At 39.2% G+C, this 18,806-nt stretch overlaps 2 protein-coding genes across 2 annotated transcripts in view; one reads left to right on the top strand and one right to left on the bottom strand.

Annotated features, from left to right (window-relative positions):
- The window catches only part of LOC139944537 (syntaxin-8-like), a 46,149-nt gene extending 34,424 nt beyond the window's left edge, over positions 1-11,725 (top strand). The window contains exon 9 of the mRNA XM_071941581.1: positions 10,417-11,725. Within this exon, the coding sequence (XP_071797682.1) occupies positions 10,417-10,484 (68 nt within the window). The 3' untranslated portion in view covers positions 10,485-11,725. The remainder of the gene's footprint in view (positions 1-10,416) is intronic.
- A 150-nt stretch (positions 11,726-11,875) lies between these two features.
- The window catches only part of LOC139944533 (netrin-1-like), a 93,689-nt gene continuing 86,758 nt past the window's right edge, over positions 11,876-18,806 (bottom strand). Inside the window, exon 6 of the mRNA XM_071941577.1 lies at positions 11,876-16,473. Coding sequence (XP_071797678.1) covers positions 16,160-16,473 — 314 coding nt within the window. The 3' untranslated portion in view covers positions 11,876-16,159. The remainder of the gene's footprint in view (positions 16,474-18,806) is intronic.

Here is an 18,806-nt window from a genome sequence, read left to right as displayed (position 1 = left end):
TCGGACATTTAGGACTTGGGACCAGTCAAAAGACATTTACCTTTTGAGACCTGTGATGGGTTATCAATACTCAGACCTGCCTTGCTCGACCAACTATTATAGGTCCCATGCGTACCAAGGTACCTGTAAATGTACACAGTAGAATAATGCGAAACATGTGATGTTCTTTTATTAGGTGGAACTGGCTAGTATCACATCCCCCATGGGAAGTGTTATACACCCCCAAGTCCGTCCCCTGCTTCATCCCATTATCCGTGGCTAGAGGGCAGAGGGGGCCGGCCCATCTGTTTCCAAAGAGGAAATGTTGTGTGTATGAAATTTGTCTCCCTGTAGCCTAGTGGACACTTAATACTGTATTTTGACTGTCAGAACTTTGTGTAGCTATGGGCATTCAGTGTGGAAGATGACTTAAGAAATAATTTAACAATGTTTTTATTTTCTTGACATAACTTTCCGGGAAAAAAAAGATACGAAGTTTGAGATTGTAGTTCACTACCTGCATACATTGTTTAATGTGGCTTACTACTACACCAACAACCATGACAACATACATATTATACAGTACATGTACATGTATGTTAGGCCATGTCATTTGACATACATTTGTACATGTTCTTTACATGTTACCCTCCCCGTTCTTTTCTTGTAGCCCCCCTCCCCACCTCCAATATTGAGTTATGATTTTGTGCTGGACAAATCTCAAAGACGGACAAGTTTTCTGAACAATTTGATAAATAATTTCTGACATCACTTTTACTAGATAGCTGTTGGTTAAAACGCCATTTTTCCTGCCTACATGTACTGTAGTTGTCTATTTCAGCAAACGTCTTGTACCCAAGTGTCCCCACCCCTCCCGTTTTCTTGTTTGCCCATAATTGCCCCCCCCCCCCAATTTCATTAGTCATTGTGACAAGTTTTGACAGAAATAGCTGTTCATGTCAACATGTTCTTCCTACACTTGATGAGGAAGTTCGTCAGTTAAGAATCTTGAGGTCCAATATGTGACTTCTTTATCGCACGTCTGTCACAGCTTCATCAAGATACTTGGCTCTGAATCAAGTATCCTCTCTGCTGAATACACTGATAGAGGTGGGTGGAAAGAGGAACTTTGTAATGCATCAACTTAAGATGACGTTTGTCTTCCAAGAAAACGTGTGCATCAGGGCCAAGAAATATATGAGTTTTCATTCCCCAAACCAATGATGATGTACATAGTGTGTACATGTGCAGTGTACTAATTGTACACAAGTTCTGGTTGTCTTTCATAGAATCTTGGTGTGCAGTACTCGTATTACATGTATGAAACATTTCCTGTTCTGGTGATCAGTCATCACTTCATAACCTTCCTGTGGGTGTAGTGAGGGCCACTCCAGTTTCTTCCCAGTGTCCATCGATAACATGGGAGTAAAAGTGAATCATTCGTGTCATCATCGTCAGTGTTGAATACAAATTAGGAGGAGTCTGTTTACTACACTTACAATGTAGAAGTATGTGCCACAAGTGTGTTTCATTGATCTTCCCTCAATAGTATTTACATACAAACATGTATGAGGCACTTTTTAAAGCAGTGGACACTATTGGTAATTACTCAAAATAATTATTACCATAAAATCTTTCTTGGTGACGAGTAATGGGGAGAGGTTGATGGTATAAAACATTGTGAGAAACTGCTCCCTCTGAAGTGCCAATAGTTTTCAAGAAAGAAGTAATTTTTGAAGAATTTGATTTCAAGACCTCAGATTTAGAACTTGAGGTCTCGAAATCAACCATCTAAACGCACACAACTTCGTGTGACTAGGGTGTTTTTTCTTTCATTATTATCTCGCAAGTTCAATGACCGATTGAGCTCAAATGTTCACAGGTTTGTTATTTTATGCATATGTTGAGAAACACCAACTGTGAGGGCTAGTCTTTGACAATTACCAATAGTGTCTGGTGTCTTTAAACTTTCCTTTTTGTTGGGCCATAGCATTCCTGGATCTCTCCAAACTCCTTTTGAGTATGCATCACCGGAAGCCGCAATTGGTCTGTATGGATGTTGCAACTGACATGAGCCACAAGCTAGTTTCGTTGTTCTTCCCTCATAGGCATCTAAAGTATAAGGCGCTTTTACACATTGATCAAAGAGTTTTACATCCATTTTGGTTTGGCCTTGCCCTTAAGCATTCTTGAATCCAGCTCAACTCCTTTGGAGTTTGCACCACCGCCAGTCAAAATTGCTCTTATTAGATGTTGCATGAGCCACGACCCAGTTTATTGTTTTTCCCTCATACAAATTGGTATTTTTTTAAACATGGTATCAAAGCTTTTTTGTATCCTTTTTTATTGGGCCTTAAGTATTCCTTTTAAAGCCATCTCAACTCCTTTGGACTTTGCAGCACCGACAGCCAATTGGTCTGTTACTCTTATGTTGCATGAGCAACACGCAAGTTTATTGTTTTTCCCTCATACATGTACAGTAGGTACTTTTTCAAAACATTGTATCAAAGCTTTTTTCGTATCCCTTGTCATTGTTTTATTGGGCCTTAAGCATTCCTGAAGCCATCTCAACTCCTTTTGAGTATGCAACATCAGCAGCCAAATTGGCGCTCAAGTTTCTTAAAGTTCCCATCAATAATCTCTACCTTAATAGGTACCCATTTACCCGTTTACATGTACTCTAATTTGACCTACTATTGCGTGCCAATCATGCGCGGAAGAAAAAATACCACTTTTTATTTCTGATCTCCTTCATTTTCCAGTTCAAAGATAAAAAGCACATCCTTACAGATTATTTCTCAAGTCTGTTCAGTTTACTTTGCCAACTTGACATTGATTGATCTCTCAACTACTACCTCGGTAATTTCAGAATCATGTTATTATCAATAATGCACTTCTGGCCACTAAATGTTGCATCCTCTTAAAGCCAAGGTATACATGTGTAAACCCTGGTTTTTAGGTCTGTTTTCCACACCACAAATTAGTTACTGATTTGGTAAATTATAAAATTGTTTAAGAGAATTCCATCAACTGCAAAATTTTGCAGTGAACCAGCCACAACACAGGAAATATCTTCTTATAATCTGGCTGGTGACCTTCATTCGTCTCGTCGATTTTTGGGCTATGCATGATGTAAAGGTTTTCTGTCGAGTGTCAAGTACATAAACAACATGTAAAACTCCCTGAAGCAGAGGTGTAGGCTCTGACCAACAGCTGGTTAGTTTTAAAAAAAAAAAATTCCGGAATAAATAGTTAAGTTTTGTAGGTCGAGAACCAATCACTTAATTGGATACAAAGACGCTTGTTACAAACATGTACATTGCTATAAGGATGCACTGTGCATGACGCGCAGCGCAAAGGGTAAAATGAGGTTTGTTACCAGTATACATACGTACATTATCTTGATCGACCCCATCGTTGGTAGATTTCCAGCGCTTTGTACAGTTAGAAACAGCCACGGTTTCGAGGGAACAGTGAATAATTGTTTTTTCTTTAAACAATATGTACCCCGTCGGAAAATGTTTGAAGATGACAACTAAATGGCTCTTTAAAAGAGAAATACGTTACCATACAAAACAATTGTTATACGCTGTGACCTGGTCCATGGGTTTTATACATTCTCGGGGGCAAGTGGCACCCTCATCCTCTCCTCAGGTGCCATTTTGCCCCCTTGGGCATGTTGGGTGTTCAAAACGCCACGGATCCTGTCACAGCGTGCACCAATTGTTTAATGTGTAATGATGCTCTTAGCTTGTCCTGTACATGTAAAATTGACCCCAGATGTAGGCCTGTGTTTTCCGCGATCAATAATTTGTGAACTCATAAAGATAGAGTCATCATTTACAGTCACTACAAACTAACATGGCCATGTTTGTGGTCGTGTGCTGCAAATTGTCACCACCTCTTCACACAGCCTTAAGGAAATTAAATGGGAAATGGATCAATACAGTCTTCAACAATTTGGAAAACTCATCAACTGGCTGCAAAAAATAAGACTTGATGATGTTGATTCCCTGTGGGATTCCACATGCTTCCTCGTTTTTATATTGCCATAGTCCCTCTTTATACGTGTACTTAAGGCACTGCCGTCGATTTCACAAAACTCTTCCTACGTAAGTTAAGACTTATCTTAGGACTTAGGACGAGTCCCAAGCCTGCACTGTAGCATGCGGACCTTAACATTAATCCTAAGTTAAGACGAGTTACTCGTCCTAACTCGAGATAAGACAAGTGCTTACTCTTTGTGAAATCGACCCTTGGACGCCTATGGTATTTGTCAAAGACCACTTTCACACTTGGTGTATCCCAACATATGCATAAACAACAACTCTGAGAAAATGTGGGCTCTATATGTAATGGTATTTGCAAGCTGAAAGAAAAAACACCCTTGTTGCACAAATTTGTGTGCTTTCAGATGGCCAAAATAATTGCTTCAGCCCAAAGTCTTTTACTACATGTATTTGAGTGAGAAATGACCTGTTTCTAAAAAACTTTGAAACTTTGGAGGGAGCCGTTTCTCACAATGTTTTATACTATCAACAGCTCTCCATTGCTCGTTACCAAGTAAGTTTTTATGCCAACAATTATTTTGGGTAGTTACCAATAGTGTCCAGTGCCTTTAATACTAAAAAGAAATGTCTGAGTAAGGCTAAAGGTAGTGGGGAAGTGGTGTTTTAAATCACGGCTAACGATCAAAAATATGTTTGTGGCAATATTTTGCATGTACATGTAATATCTTAATTGGTTGACGGACTGTTATATGGTATTAGATTTCCTGAAAAGTTGCTACACCTGTTTGCTCTCATTAGTGGCAGTAGAATGTTTAACAGAATATGAAATGGATTACCGGTCTGTGGGACATTCTGTCCGCTTGAAATGAGGTCATGTGCCGCTGTATTCAGGGAAATTATAATACGCGGGCCTTGAACTTTATATGAATACACTTGCCCAAGGCTTTTTCATTTTGTAAATCTGTCAAAAAAACTAAATTGTTGTCTTGGCCTTGACACCCCTTAGATGTCATAATAAGATTTCCTTTAACATCCATTAATCTGTTGCGGTAATGCTGCTAAAAATATAGGATTCAAACTGCCTCTCGCTACAGGCATTCCCAGTGGTCTAGTTGGTAAGACACTGCTCTAGGATTGCAAAGATCGTCGGTTCGAATCCCACCCGAGTTATATGCTCAGAACTTGAGGAAAGTACTGAAGTATACAGTGGTCAACACACATCGGTGTTAGGGTATAACCAAAATGTGTTCTTTTTTCTCCTGTACAACACCCCCCCCCCCCCCCCGAACAATTGTGTTGACTAAAAGGGAGTCCGCCAACATAGGGCTAGATAGCTCAGTTGGTAAAGCGCAGTTACTTGAACCCAGAGGACATTGGTTTAAGTCCTGCTCCAGAAATTGTATCTTTTTTTTCCAAACCCAAACTCAGATTTGTACTGTAGTGTTAAAGATATTAGCTATATAATAGCAGTGGTGGTGGATTCGATTCCCGCCTGAGTAATACGTCTGTGGATTTGTTTTTTAGACAGTTGGGAAAGTAATGGTCAATCAAAATATTTGTCCCCATTGCAAATTTAATATCTAAAAATAATATTTCAGTAATTTCCCCCTAAAGAGATCCTCATTCCAAAAGAGGAATTGCTCACCCATTCAAGAAGAAAACTTCTAATCCAGAACCTTTTTTTTGGGGGGGGGGGATTTCCCTGAAACTGGTTACTGCTTTTTGTTGTTCAGAGCCCAAACCTCAAATTTATGGACACAGGAAAGATGGCAAATTGTCGATGACATACGTTGTTCACAGCTTCCTGGACCCTATTGTGATTAATCCAGGGAAACTGTCATCGCAAACTGGCGGGAACAAAACCTTCTTGGTGTGACCAGTATTGTCAACATGCCTTGACCCATTTAACCATGACACTGAAAGTATTGAAAACTAAACGATATGGGAACAACTGCACAACTCTGCTTGGATATCGCGCACGCATGTCCAACTTTATAGTGTCCGCCTTTTGGTTAAGCAGTGGGTTGTGATTGGTCAATACACAGTAGGGCGAAGCTTAATGGATCGATCTATTGTCTTCATCCTCAAAGTGATGTGAATTATCTGTCTAGGTAGTGCATTTCATGTTCTGGTGTGTTGCCAACAGGACAGGAGATAATTTTTCTCTGGTCCTCGGTTGTTATGTGGTAGATTGCACACATGAAGGGAGTACTCAGGTCTTAGACAACTTATTTGGTTCTGATACCGGTCTTCCACCTGCAAGTAATTTGGTACAGTCAATATTGAGTGTTACATGTGCTAGTGATGGATCATCGGTAAGGAGACATTTTTAGGCCAATTTTTTTTCTTCTCCAGGTTGATCAGCCGCTGTGATTGCGTGAGCTAAGCTGATCAATCAATCATGATTTAACTTGGCTAGAATTTGTGCCAATGTTCATTAGTCGGAGGCAAAGACAATAAAGTTAGGGTGGACAACAGAATAATGTTTGTTTCATGTCGTTACCTAAAGACTTGTTTTGCAGTGATAGGGGGGGGGGGAGACTTTATGCTGTTTTGAATCTTTTAGGTTGACTTTTCAAATCAATCATAGTCAGTAACGATAGTTCCTTATCAATTCCATGTGTGTTCCAATTTTCATGCTGGTTCATTGCCTTGTAGAACATGCACATACACATTAGCAAGAATGTTGATATGCGAACCATGTTGAAAGCATGACTGCAAACTAATTGTCAGCTACTGCAAGTGTGACTACTAACCTAAGGCAATGTTCTGCAAGTGTGACTGCTAACGCACATGTAGAGTCATGTCACTGCAAGTGTGACTACTAACTTAGGGTCAGTTACTGCAAGTGTGACTGCTATTTAGGGTCAGTAACTGCAAGCATGACTTCTACTTACATGTAGGATCATGTCACTGCAAGTGTGACTGCTAACTTAAGGTCAGTTATTGCAAGTGTGACTACTAACTTGGGGTCATGTCACTGCAAGTGTCACTGCTAACTTAAGGCCAGTTGTTGCAAGTGTGACTGCTAACTTAAGGCCAGTTATTGCAAGTGTGACTACTAACTTAAGGCCAGTTATTGCACATGGTGAGTACTAACTTGGGGTCATGTCGCTGCAAGTGTGACTGAATCTGCCTAAGATGAAAAATGCTGTGCTTCATGTTTTCACTTTTAGTGCAATCAGTTTCTTTAATAATTCTTCTTCTTATAGTTGACATGGTTGCTAGCACAGCATTTTTCGTCTTTGGCAGATTCATCATTAACGTTTAATAAACCTTGACGAGAATCTAAAACTTTGGGCGAAGAACAATGGGCTATTACTTGGGAACAATGGTGGAACTAAAACCCTGACTTTCAGAACCCCGTAGCAACCGCTCCATTCCAACAACGCCCTCAATCGACAGAAGCCCAGTTCCCTGAGTTTGGGAGTTACAGTGACTGCTAACTTAGGGTAATGTCACTGCAAGTGTGACTACTACCTTAGGGTCATGGCACTGCCTGTGTGACTGCTAACTTAGGGTCAGTAACTGCAAGTCGTGAGTACTAACTTGGGGTCATGTCACTGCAAGTGTGACTGCTAACTTAGGCTCATGGCACTGCAAGTTTGACTGCTAACTTAGGGTAATGTCACTGCAAGTTTGACTGCTAACTTAGGGTAATGTCACTGCAAGTTTGACTGCTAACTTAGGGTAATGTCACTGCAAGTTTGACTGCTAACTTAGGGTAATGTCACTGCAAGTTTGACTGCTAACTTAGGGTAATGTCACTGCAAGTGTGACTGCTAACTTAGGCTCACCACTGCAAGTGTGACTGCTAACTTAGGCTCACCACTGCAAGTGTGACTGCTAACTTTAGGGTAATGTCACTGCAAGTGTGACTACTAACTTATGGTCATGTCACTGCTCGTGTGACTACTAACTTATATTAGGGTCAGTAACAAGAGTGACTACTAACTTAGGATTATGTCACTGCAAGTGTGACTGTTGTGGTTTGACATTTAAATGCAATAAACAGAAAGTGTTTATTTTGTGTCATAAAAGAAAACTCTTTCTTTGATCTGTGTATATTAAATCATCACGCATTTGTGTGATTGCTGTATACATGTATTTGTCAGTTTGCAGACTGCGTAAATAAATGTGTCTTCAATTATTACTTTAAATTATTACCACCTCGCTCAGTTCATCAATAAGGGAATATTACTCGGGTGGGATTCGAACCCACGAACCCTGCAACTCCCGAGCAGCGTCTCACCAACTAGACCACCGAGGTTGCCCGGTAGCTAGAGGCAGTTCGAATCCTATGTTTTTGCAGGGGGTACTGCAACGATATAAGAGATGTTAAATTTCCATCGGGGATAAAGAATATTAATTTTGGTTTTTACCCATACACCGATGTGTGTTAGCACTGTATACTCAGTACTTCCCCGAGTGCTGTGAAAAAATATCACAGGCTTGTTACTCGGGAATACACTGACACAGATATGTACACTACAGAAGTTGACTGGAAAGTTCAGTCTTGCCTCTGTCTGTAACGGATGTATTGGTCAGTAAATTAAAACTTACTTTTTGCCAGAGGTTATAGGTACATGTACATGTACCCGTATGTAGTATGAAATGACAGAGTGTTACATAAGGAAAGCTAGAGCTGATTGGCAAAGCAATTTAGTCTGACCTTTGAAATGAGGTGGATTAAAATCTATGGAAGCCAAAATTGTTTTTTAAGTAGTATTTCCATCAGTGACTGATGGGAGCATGTGGAATAGCACCTCAACTTGGAACCCCTTAAGCATGTAAGAGGGTGTACAATGCACAGAGGTTTCATTATTCTTAAGACCGTTTAGACAGTACAGCAATAGACAGATCCATTAAGCTCTGCCCCAATGCGTATTGACCAATCACAACAAAACGAAGGTCCGACGAATAAGGTCCGACATGCGTGCGAGTACCTTGGCGCGCGCGGCAGAGTTGTGCAGAAAGGCATTGGAGAGGCTCACGTGTTCTTGCTCACATGTGCATCGTGGGCGGAGCCTAATGGATTGGTCTATTAAAGACACCCCCTCTATAACCAAAGAATAGTACTCATTAACATTGTGTCCTCCCCTGTGTGTGAAAGTTTGTACCCTCCACCATCCAGATGACTAGTGAAACAAGTCGAAACGTAATCGATAATTATTTGAGTATTGGCCGTGTTTCATAGAAAATTCATTTATTAAGTTGATATTTTACCAGCCTGACTATTTCTTTCATGATAACATTGTAAACATCTTGAAGTCTTATACATGTATAGTCTCTGAGCACCCTACCCAAGTTGTTCTGTTTGTAGATCTTGGTGAACATTTCGACAACTTTGGATGGCCTATTGTATGGCCCCTCATATCCATCTGACTTTTTTCTATCAGTAAAAAATCCCTCAAGAATTGCAAAGGTTTGCGCATACTGAGAGGATGCACACGTACAAATGACCAGGTTGATGCATGCTTAGCTGTTTAGTGATGTTAGCAACGTCTGATGGTTCGAAGTTTAGATTTTGCATATATTTTGGTCTCTTCTTTGTTGATCAAACTTCAAATACTGTAGCTACACATGACGCTAGATCCTGTTGAACATAATTTCAATTTGCCACCAGGCACAATACAAATGTTAAGTCACTAGTGCTATGTGCTTAGTTTACGCCACTGCGGACTAAGTTGATTCCAAGTACCTTATCCAGTTCTGTTTCTTAAGCCTTTACAATACGATCCAGTTGAACTTCAACCGTCATACTTAACACAGTCTGCAGCACAAGGATCATGCTTGCTCATGTACATTATCGTCGTGGCCGAGCGCTTAAGAGAACAGGACTCAAACTCTTGTGTATCTGATCAGTAGAGTGTGGGTTCGAGTCCCCGTCAGGGCACAAGTGTTCTTGAGCACGATATACTTTACCTTTGTTGCCTTGTTCTTCAAATGAGACATTAAGCTGCAGGTCCCGTGTACTACGCATTGGCAGTGGCCGTAAAACATCCAGAACACTTATCGTGGAAGAGTAGGGGTTACCCCAGTGTTTCTGGTTCACGTAGCAAACACCCTTGTTTACAGGTTTCCTCAGGCTTGTGAGCTACAGTGATTAAGTTCACTTATGAGGCATCCTTGGTTTCATTACCAGAAATATATAATAACAACATTTTTTGTGTGTGAAAGCAAAGCAAGGCACCCTTTCCCTTGGTAAGGGTCACTTCAATGAGGGCAATGGACATTTGCTCTGGAACATCTCAAGGGGCACCAAGACATTGACCAGGGCCATGGAGGCAATTGTCTCTTTGAAGAATCATGTTTGCTGACTTTCAGGTTGTTCTTTTCAGAGCAAAGGCAACCCCTGACAGCTATTTCTCCAGCAGACAAAAAAAGGCTCAATTTTGTTCTTGTTTTGGTTTTTATTCTTTTGTAGCGTTCTATATCGTCATGCTTCTACTTCTTATTGCTATTGTTGTTGTCATCGCCATCCCCAACTCCTAGTCACCCTCGCAGACAACGTAAAGAAGCCACACTGCTGTCATCGTAGCGTCACACACATGTCTAACAGGATGTTATAGTATAATACTGTAGCTGTTGGAATCAAACATTGGGCCTATGGACATGTCACGCTCAGCGGTCTACAGGGTGTCTCAAAAAAAGCTAAATGCTTTTGTAATGCTGCCGAATAAAAAGTATATGATTCTGGTGGAAGAGGTTTATATGTATGGATAGCTTATGTATTCAACTTTCATATGACACCAAACAAAGTCTGAAAATAATTCATGATTGGGTGAGCACTGCTCACTTTTGTAAAGGGTATGAAAATTAGGCTGTGCAGAAATTAGGCTTCCAATCTGTGAGAGCTTTGGAGCTTACAAAATTCACTCCAAGATGTCAGCTACATGTACTTATTCTTCCGTGAGAAGTGCTCACCCAAGCAAGAATTATTTTTAGAGTTTTTGGTGTCATGAAAGTTGAATGTATAAGCTAAACCTTTTCCTCCAAAATCATTTATTTTTTATTCGGCAGCCATTTCAAAAGTGTATAGTTTTTTTCAGACACACAGTAGTGGTAAGATATCTGCTGTAGAATACGTAGGTGGGTGCGAATCCCACCTCTGTGTTGGTTCGTATAAGACTTCAAGAAAAGCACTCAGTGCTTAATCCAAATTGGTGTAAGGTAAAAATTATTAACTGAGGGTTCAAATCGAAACCTTAGTGGTATACCGTATGCCTAGTTTTTTTTTTCTTCACACAAATATTTGGGGGAAGGTACAGTGTGATCAAAAATGATCATAATTTGTTATGATTGTCTCTTTTGAGAAATACAATTCTAAGTTGAATATTGTTTTTGATAATAAGTATTTCAATACTATTTTTGTATAAAAACTTGATATCTGTAAATAAAGAATTATACATAGTAGATGGGTTTAATGTGGTCTACATTTGTAATTTGTAACTTAAATTTTATTTATTTATTTAGTTGTTATTGTTTTTGTTTGGGGGGGGTATACAATTTTACCCCAAAAGATATTTGTATTTAATATTTTGCAAGAAAAAGTGTTTGGCAAGCCTTGGGTAACATTGTTGTAAACGAGGAAATACCTATGTTTAATCAGAAAAGTGCCATGAAAATTCTTGGATCTCACAAGATGCCACCAAGTTATAAGTGTGTATACTGGAGACGACGGCTAAATGTGGGACCTACTAATCTACAGACTTTTACCACACATCGGCCATCTTTGTCGGGTTCCTCGTGTATGCAATCACGAGCACAGCACTGATCCTCATACACAGTGAGGTATCAGACTATTAAGGCTCCCAATCTCACCTAGGTTGTGGTTAAAAACACTCTAGTAAACCAATAAGGACAATCACTCACTCAGTGTGGAATATTATAATGTACATGTACAATGTTTTATTGTTTAAACAAATCAAAGCAAAACCCCTCTCTGCTTTTACTAGGACCTCGGTCCATTGAATGAGAATTTACATCATTCCATTTTGCTATAAACAATAACAGGTATTGTCAGCTGTTTACTCAAAAACAAGAATACAGTTGCAAAATGTCATTGTATTGTATTTTAAAGCAGAGTAGAAGTTCAACACATAAATAGCACTGTTCTCTATTTGCAAAATAGTCTTAAAACTGGATACATTTATACACGTTGTAATGTCAGATGCAGTAACCTGGGCTAAAGATAGTTCCTGAAAAAACGCCATCTTTACAAACATTTGGGGTTTCTGTTGTAAGCTTTTGAGCTGCGTCAAGCGCTTTAATCTTTCTATGCAGCCAAATGGTGCACTGATCAATCATGCACAGAATTTTTATAGAACTGAGGCCAATTTCATGGCAGTGCTTACCGCTGAATTCTGATCTTACAATCACTGCTTGCTGGGCTATTTCTGTGCTTAGGCTGTGTAAGCAAAGAATGCCTACTATACATGATGTAGTAACGTGGAGTACACACGCAGTATGCTTATTCCCTGCTAACCCATGAAATATGCTTGACGTTAGCACAGAATTCCCTTCTTCCGAAAGCGTTAAAAAAATTCTTCTGAGCTGAAATTGGGACCTGATCTGGGCGTTTACACATAACGCACAGTTTAGCATAAACATTTTGTTTCTATCATTGCTCATAAAGATTGCCTCATAAAAGTATAGGAACTACCTGTTGGAATGTGTAACTATTCAGACTTTAGAATTTGTATTATAGCGATATCAGCATGTACCTAAAAATAGAATGTTGGATACCATGGATATGCTCGCTGAATTCATCAACTATTCCTAGATACCATTAATACTCTTATTTGTGAGAGCAGTTCACAGTGAAGCATATTATTAAATAGAAAGCAGCAGGGAGGCGTAACATTGAGAAATACACATGGCGATGACAACATTTTATCACAATTTTTGTTGTAAAAAGCATTTTGAAAATCTGAAGATTAAAGCAGACATATATATATCCAATGAACTTTTCTTTCTCTTTTTTTTCTGTTTGAAACATTTTTTATACAAAATACATAAGTTCTAGATATTACTGGTTTAAAATGTGAGTACAAATTGAAGTATACTACCAAATGATTGGAAACCCTTGTAAATTCATTTACTTCCGAGTGTCCTATTGTTTGAAGCCTGTACATATAATGAATACATCGTGTTGGTTCACTAATTTATCTATAAACGTTAATAGACGTTTATTTTATTCATGAATGACAATGGACATTCTTGTGTACGGTATATGGCTTTATGTTGAATACACTTTACAAGTAATATTTGAATACCATATTTTTTAATCTGCAAATTGCAGTTAGTTTAATCATTCAACTAAGCATGTTTCATCCAAATAAATTAGCCACCTTGCCATATACTTTAATGATTCTAAATTAGAGTTGAATAATTTATATCACCATATCTCAGTGACTGAGTAAATTTATGCCAACTTTGTATGGTATGCTTCAAGAAAATTGTATCTTAACCAACCTGTGAAAATATGACAATGAATTTCACTTTTTATATTTTTCAAAAATACTTCTAAAGAAAAATTTTGCAAGTACATGTTCTTCTATACTTCTTAAAATCAAAGTGACTGTCTTACTAATTTCAACCAGGATTAATTGTCAGGAATGATTGAAAATGTAATGTACTTTACATAGGGCATGCTTTGTATGTGCTGGACCGTTTTGATATTTGAGTGAAACAAGAAGCGTACCTCAAAAAGAAACAGATTAATTTTTTACGCAGTAGAGAAACAGGAAATGATATGCTATGCCTGTATCCTACACGGGGAGTCTTTGAAAGAGGATAGGTTTCCACTTCTTAATTTTCTCGCTAAGCTAATTAACAGGTTTTCAATCAATTATAATCAGTTTTTAATTGGTTGACTTCGTCGGGTTAAGATTATGTTCTGAGACAAACTGTGCAAAAGGTAACAACCTGAAATTTAAACCCATTTTGCAAGTTTTGATCACATTTATGGACAACCTGCTTGGAGCATAAATACATTTATTAAAAGAGTAAATAGAAATATACAGATTCTGCTTTTTTCCTTCCCTCCTTTTCCCACTTTTATACCCTTCTGCCTCTAAGACATGAAATTCCCAAAACACTGAGGAGGTAAAATTCTTCGAAAACATAAATATGACATTTACATACTATTATTCAAAAAATAAATCAGTTGAAATTCACTGGTCTCAAAAAAACAAACAAAAACAAAAACGGAACAAAATAGTAAAAATAAAAATAGGAAAGCGAGACTTGCCAGTTTAAATTAATAATCTATTTACAAAAACCGTAATTACTTAATTAAAATACATTGCGGTATAACAAAGACTTAAGCTTACTGAATAACTCAACAGTGTACTAGGATGACAGATTAGGCATACATACAAATTGGAAGCAAGATGCACCAGACTAAAACGCCTATTATTTTCAATATGATAATACGGTCTGGCACCACAATCAAAGCATAATACTGGGGTTAAAAAAAATAATAAAAATTACCATTACGGATCAAGACAAGAGAGTAAAAGAAAAGTAATTCCTTTTTTAATATTAGAAATGTCTACAACAGTGTATTAAACATCGCTCAAAATAGTGTACAGCAGGGCCTTTTCATATAATACAATTGTGCAGCCTTTTTACATTGCCAATCAATTTTATCTAAAATATGTTTTTTATTGTTTTTTTTAAACAATAACCTCTCTCTCATAGAGTTAAAATACTATTCACAGTTGTTTTCTTCCTTGGTCAGCCGTTTTGGTGGGGTCACATCATAACACACAGATCACTTTGTACACCTTTTTTGATAAAAAATAAATTATAAGCCACATCAATAAGCCATTTGCGAGGAAGAGTTGAATAATGTCTGGTAGAATGACTTGCTTAGTCTTAAGTTACCACTGACTATTCAGACAGTTGCTGCGTCACTTGATTAGGGGCAAGGTTTTGCTTAGTTACGTAAGAGACGGTGAGCACCCAAACACAATTCTGAATGGATGTGTATGGCACATTGGTACCAGGGTCTGCTCATCTGGAGGTTGCTATGTAAAAGCTTGCCGTGAACCAGTTGACATAGCAACTGTCTCTATAGACCAAACTGACGAAAAAAAGTGGGTAGCGCCCTCTATTGAAAAAATTAACAACTGCAGCGTCTTTTTGTGCGTAATCTAGGCACTGAAGACAGCGCAGCAAATGGTGCGCGGTGCTCAACACTAGCGCGCCCGGTTCACACCCGGATTGGTGTATAGTCTGATGAATTTAAGTGGTTAGTCGCTATCAAGCACGTCATTGCACTAGACAATATTCAAATCTAACACGTAAATGCCTTATTGTAATACCTTGCATTCCAAAATAACTGTTCTGGCTGAGGACTATTTTTCTTCTCTAATATAAGAAGATCAGTGGGTGCCACAATTCCAGGGGGTCACCTGTACCCCTAAAGGCCCCCACTATGGTTGGATGCCTATAGAAAAGACAACTACCCCCTCTGTTGATGGTAACCACCAATATATTAGAAAAAAATGTATTTTTATTATTCAGCCATGTTAGCCTCTTTTTGTTTACTGTTTCTGTTGCAACCTCTGTTAACCCTAATTAGTTTGCAGTAACACCATGTATGTATCTACTTGCCAGGTACATAGATTATAGTCTTTTGAGAAGTTGTCTTCTTGCTTTATATTCTACTACAGCGGAGTAGATTTTTGGGGGAATTCGGGAGACTTCTTAGTTCTGAACACCCTCTCACCTGAGCAAGGTTTGTAGTATGTGCTTCTTTAAAAGAGATAAACAATTTACACTAAGCAATACACTCAACATGATAGTCTATGATTATCCAAGATAAAACATATAATAGAAACAAATGTTTTGTATGTATATGTATGTATATAAAGCTTAAAGCTTGATTTGGAGCAACAGGGTTTATGTAATTGGGGAGGGGGTAGGAGTAGGCGGGTTTTACAAGGGGCTGATGCTTATACTTAAAAACTTGTCCTCGAAATAGGGGACAATGAAAGAACACCGTGGGCACAAAATACTCTTGAGAAGCAACAAATAAACCGAGTTTCCTCAAACTCTTAGGAAATCATCGCAGCAACCATTCATGGTTGCCATTAATACTATATTTGTTCATTTTTCTCACTTGGTGGGAGGAGACTGAGGGGAGGCTGAGGGTCTAACTAGCACTCGTTAGATCGCTCCTTCCGTTGGAACTTTCTCATTCTCTCGTTCCAATCGTCCCTCCACTGCAGCACGATGCTGCGGCTGTCTGTGTAGATGCCGTCGTGGTCCTCGCTGTCACTGCCCAGGATCAGGTACTTCTTGCCCAGCCTCAGCTTGGGACACTTGCAGGTGAGGTCCTTTCGGGGCACGTACAGAAACTGGTCGCCCCGTCGGATGCGCCGGGCACCGCGCTTGAACACCGAGAGAACGTTGATGGTGAACTTGACATACTCTTCCCCCATCTCCCGCGAGAGGACATGGGCCTGGATAACTGGAGGAGAAAGAAAAAGAAGAAGAAAGCGATTGAGAATGACCGTCTTTTTCTTTTATTGCATGTGTTGTATCTTCAAGTGGTGACTTTTTGGGGATCAGATAGATTAAGTGGTTTCTTTATCCACTGCCTTTCATCTTTGTTGTCCCCAGTTCGAATCCCACATTGGACCAGAGCCAAGTGGATTGATTTGTCAGACCCTACCTGATTGCTTGGGTTTCCCTATTAGACAGAATGAGCTCTACCCCTCCTGTTGCTGCCCCGCCCCCTCATACCAAGATGACACCTGTATAAGTACAATAGTGCCCTCTCAAGATATGAATCCATCTCAAGAGTGAAAAGGTCAAAGTTTATCTTCATGGATCATAAAACAACGCTTGACTCTTTGTGATCCCCAACGCTATTACAGGAGAGAGAAAGAGGGCATAGAGAGAAACACTGCACACAATCTACAAGATTTACTACATTCAATGGGACATATCGAAGCCAGCACTCCTGGAAAAACACTACTTTGATAATGACAAATGGGACAGCTATATAGGCTGCAATAACACCAGAATAAAGCATGGGTCACAACCCGGGGTCAGAGGGCAAGCTTTTATAGGCAACTGTGGCATTCATAAAAAAAAAATAATCATCAAACTTGGGTTTTGCCTGCAGGAAGGTAACATGTATCACAAATGTTTTTGTCTCCTCTGAAAATCTTGAAATTCCAAGGAATGCTCTACACAAAAAGAGAGAGCAAAATGTGCGGCTTGATCCCCTCCCCCTATGTATAAAGTACAAACACAACCCTTTGAAGGAATTAAACCAAGTCTTGCACTGTTGCGAAGTAAGAGTGGGGGTGAATGGTTGGTGTTGATAAAAAGGCTGTTCAAATATTGAGTCTTGATTTTAAAGAGTCCCGTAGCTCATTGTGGTCGGTGTAAGCGCATTATTGGCAATAGCCTATGGTCATTTTGACTGAGATTTGGGAGTCCACCGGGTACCTTTCCCACACATATCAATGACCAATGGGATTGTTCATTTTGTTTCCCTCTCCCTCTGTGTTTGCTTGTCTGTCTCGGAGAAAAATATTCGCTTTAAAGTGGTAGTTACTGCTAGTTATCACCATGCAGTAAGACTGGTCCCTTCAAAGCAAGCCTGGTACCTTCAAAATGTGATCAGTCTAACAACTGGTTGTTTTGATAGTTGTGTTCAAGACTACAGGACTTGAGTGCCAACTGATGCGTTTCTTCTGTATGGCAGCTTTTTCAACGCAACCCATGACTACTGGCACATATTTGGCTTAAAGCAGGCGTGCAGATTTCCTCTTTTGCATATTCAAAACAGTGCCACATAGAACTGAAAAACACTTTTAAAAAGTTAAGTGTGATCAGCCATTTTTTATTTATTTATTTATTTATTTATTTATTTGTTTATTTATTTATTTATTTATTTATTTATTATTATTATTATTATTATTATTTTTTTTTTTTTTTGGGGGGGGGGTCACTAGAATGGTGCATGTCTGTATATCGCGTGCAAATACTGAGCTAGTTGTGAATATAGGAATGTTCAACGTGCATTATAATTCATTTCTCTACCAAAATCATAAGAAGAAACCCATGTTCTGTCACAAACTGTAAGCTCATTATGCTATTCGTGCTGTGTCTGGCATGTTGTTTTGACTGCCTCTGTTAAACAGTTTCCTCAAACCCCTCCAGCAAACTTACTGCGACCCGTAATTGTTTTGAGGGTTTTAATTAAACAAGCAGCTCTCTGTGCAGAGTGAGTGGTTTAACCCATGAGAGACGGATGAAACACTTAGAGCTAGCCAGAGGTGATTGCTCGATCAGAATCAGGATTGCAGCTTTTTTTTTCATTTGATGCACCGCTAAATGCAGCCATTTATCGAGCGAGAGCGACGGGTCTGTAACGGTAGAGAGAACCTGGCTCCTGGGGACACCGAAAGGTCGCTTTGTTTTAAAGAGGAGGTTTGATGTGCATCACTGATAAATTTGTTATGAGCTTCATAAGCCATACTTGGACGTTGTGTTTCTCTGGACATTCCTGGGTCAAGTTGACTTGGATGTGGGTATAGTGGTATAGTGGGAAAGGGGGGGGGGATATACTTGGGTTCAATGTGACTTAGCTCTGTGTCAGTCAAATTGCAAAAATGAAATTTTGTTTTCTATAAAATAACTCGTTTCTGACTCTTTATTTCGACTCATGAATTAGTCAGACTGACTCGGAAATTGGTCCCAGATTTGGGCCTGGATTTGGGTCAATTCTAACCCTGGAGTTTATGAGAGTCCAGGGGTGGTTTTCACAAAGAGTAAAGACTAGTCTCG

The sequence above is a fragment of the Asterias amurensis genome, chromosome 11, assembly GCF_032118995.1.
Source record: "Asterias amurensis chromosome 11, ASM3211899v1".
Lineage (NCBI taxonomy): Eukaryota > Metazoa > Echinodermata > Asteroidea > Forcipulatida > Asteriidae > Asterias > Asterias amurensis.
Note: the sequence above shows the minus strand (reverse complement) of the source record. Positions and strands in the feature narration are given on the sequence as shown.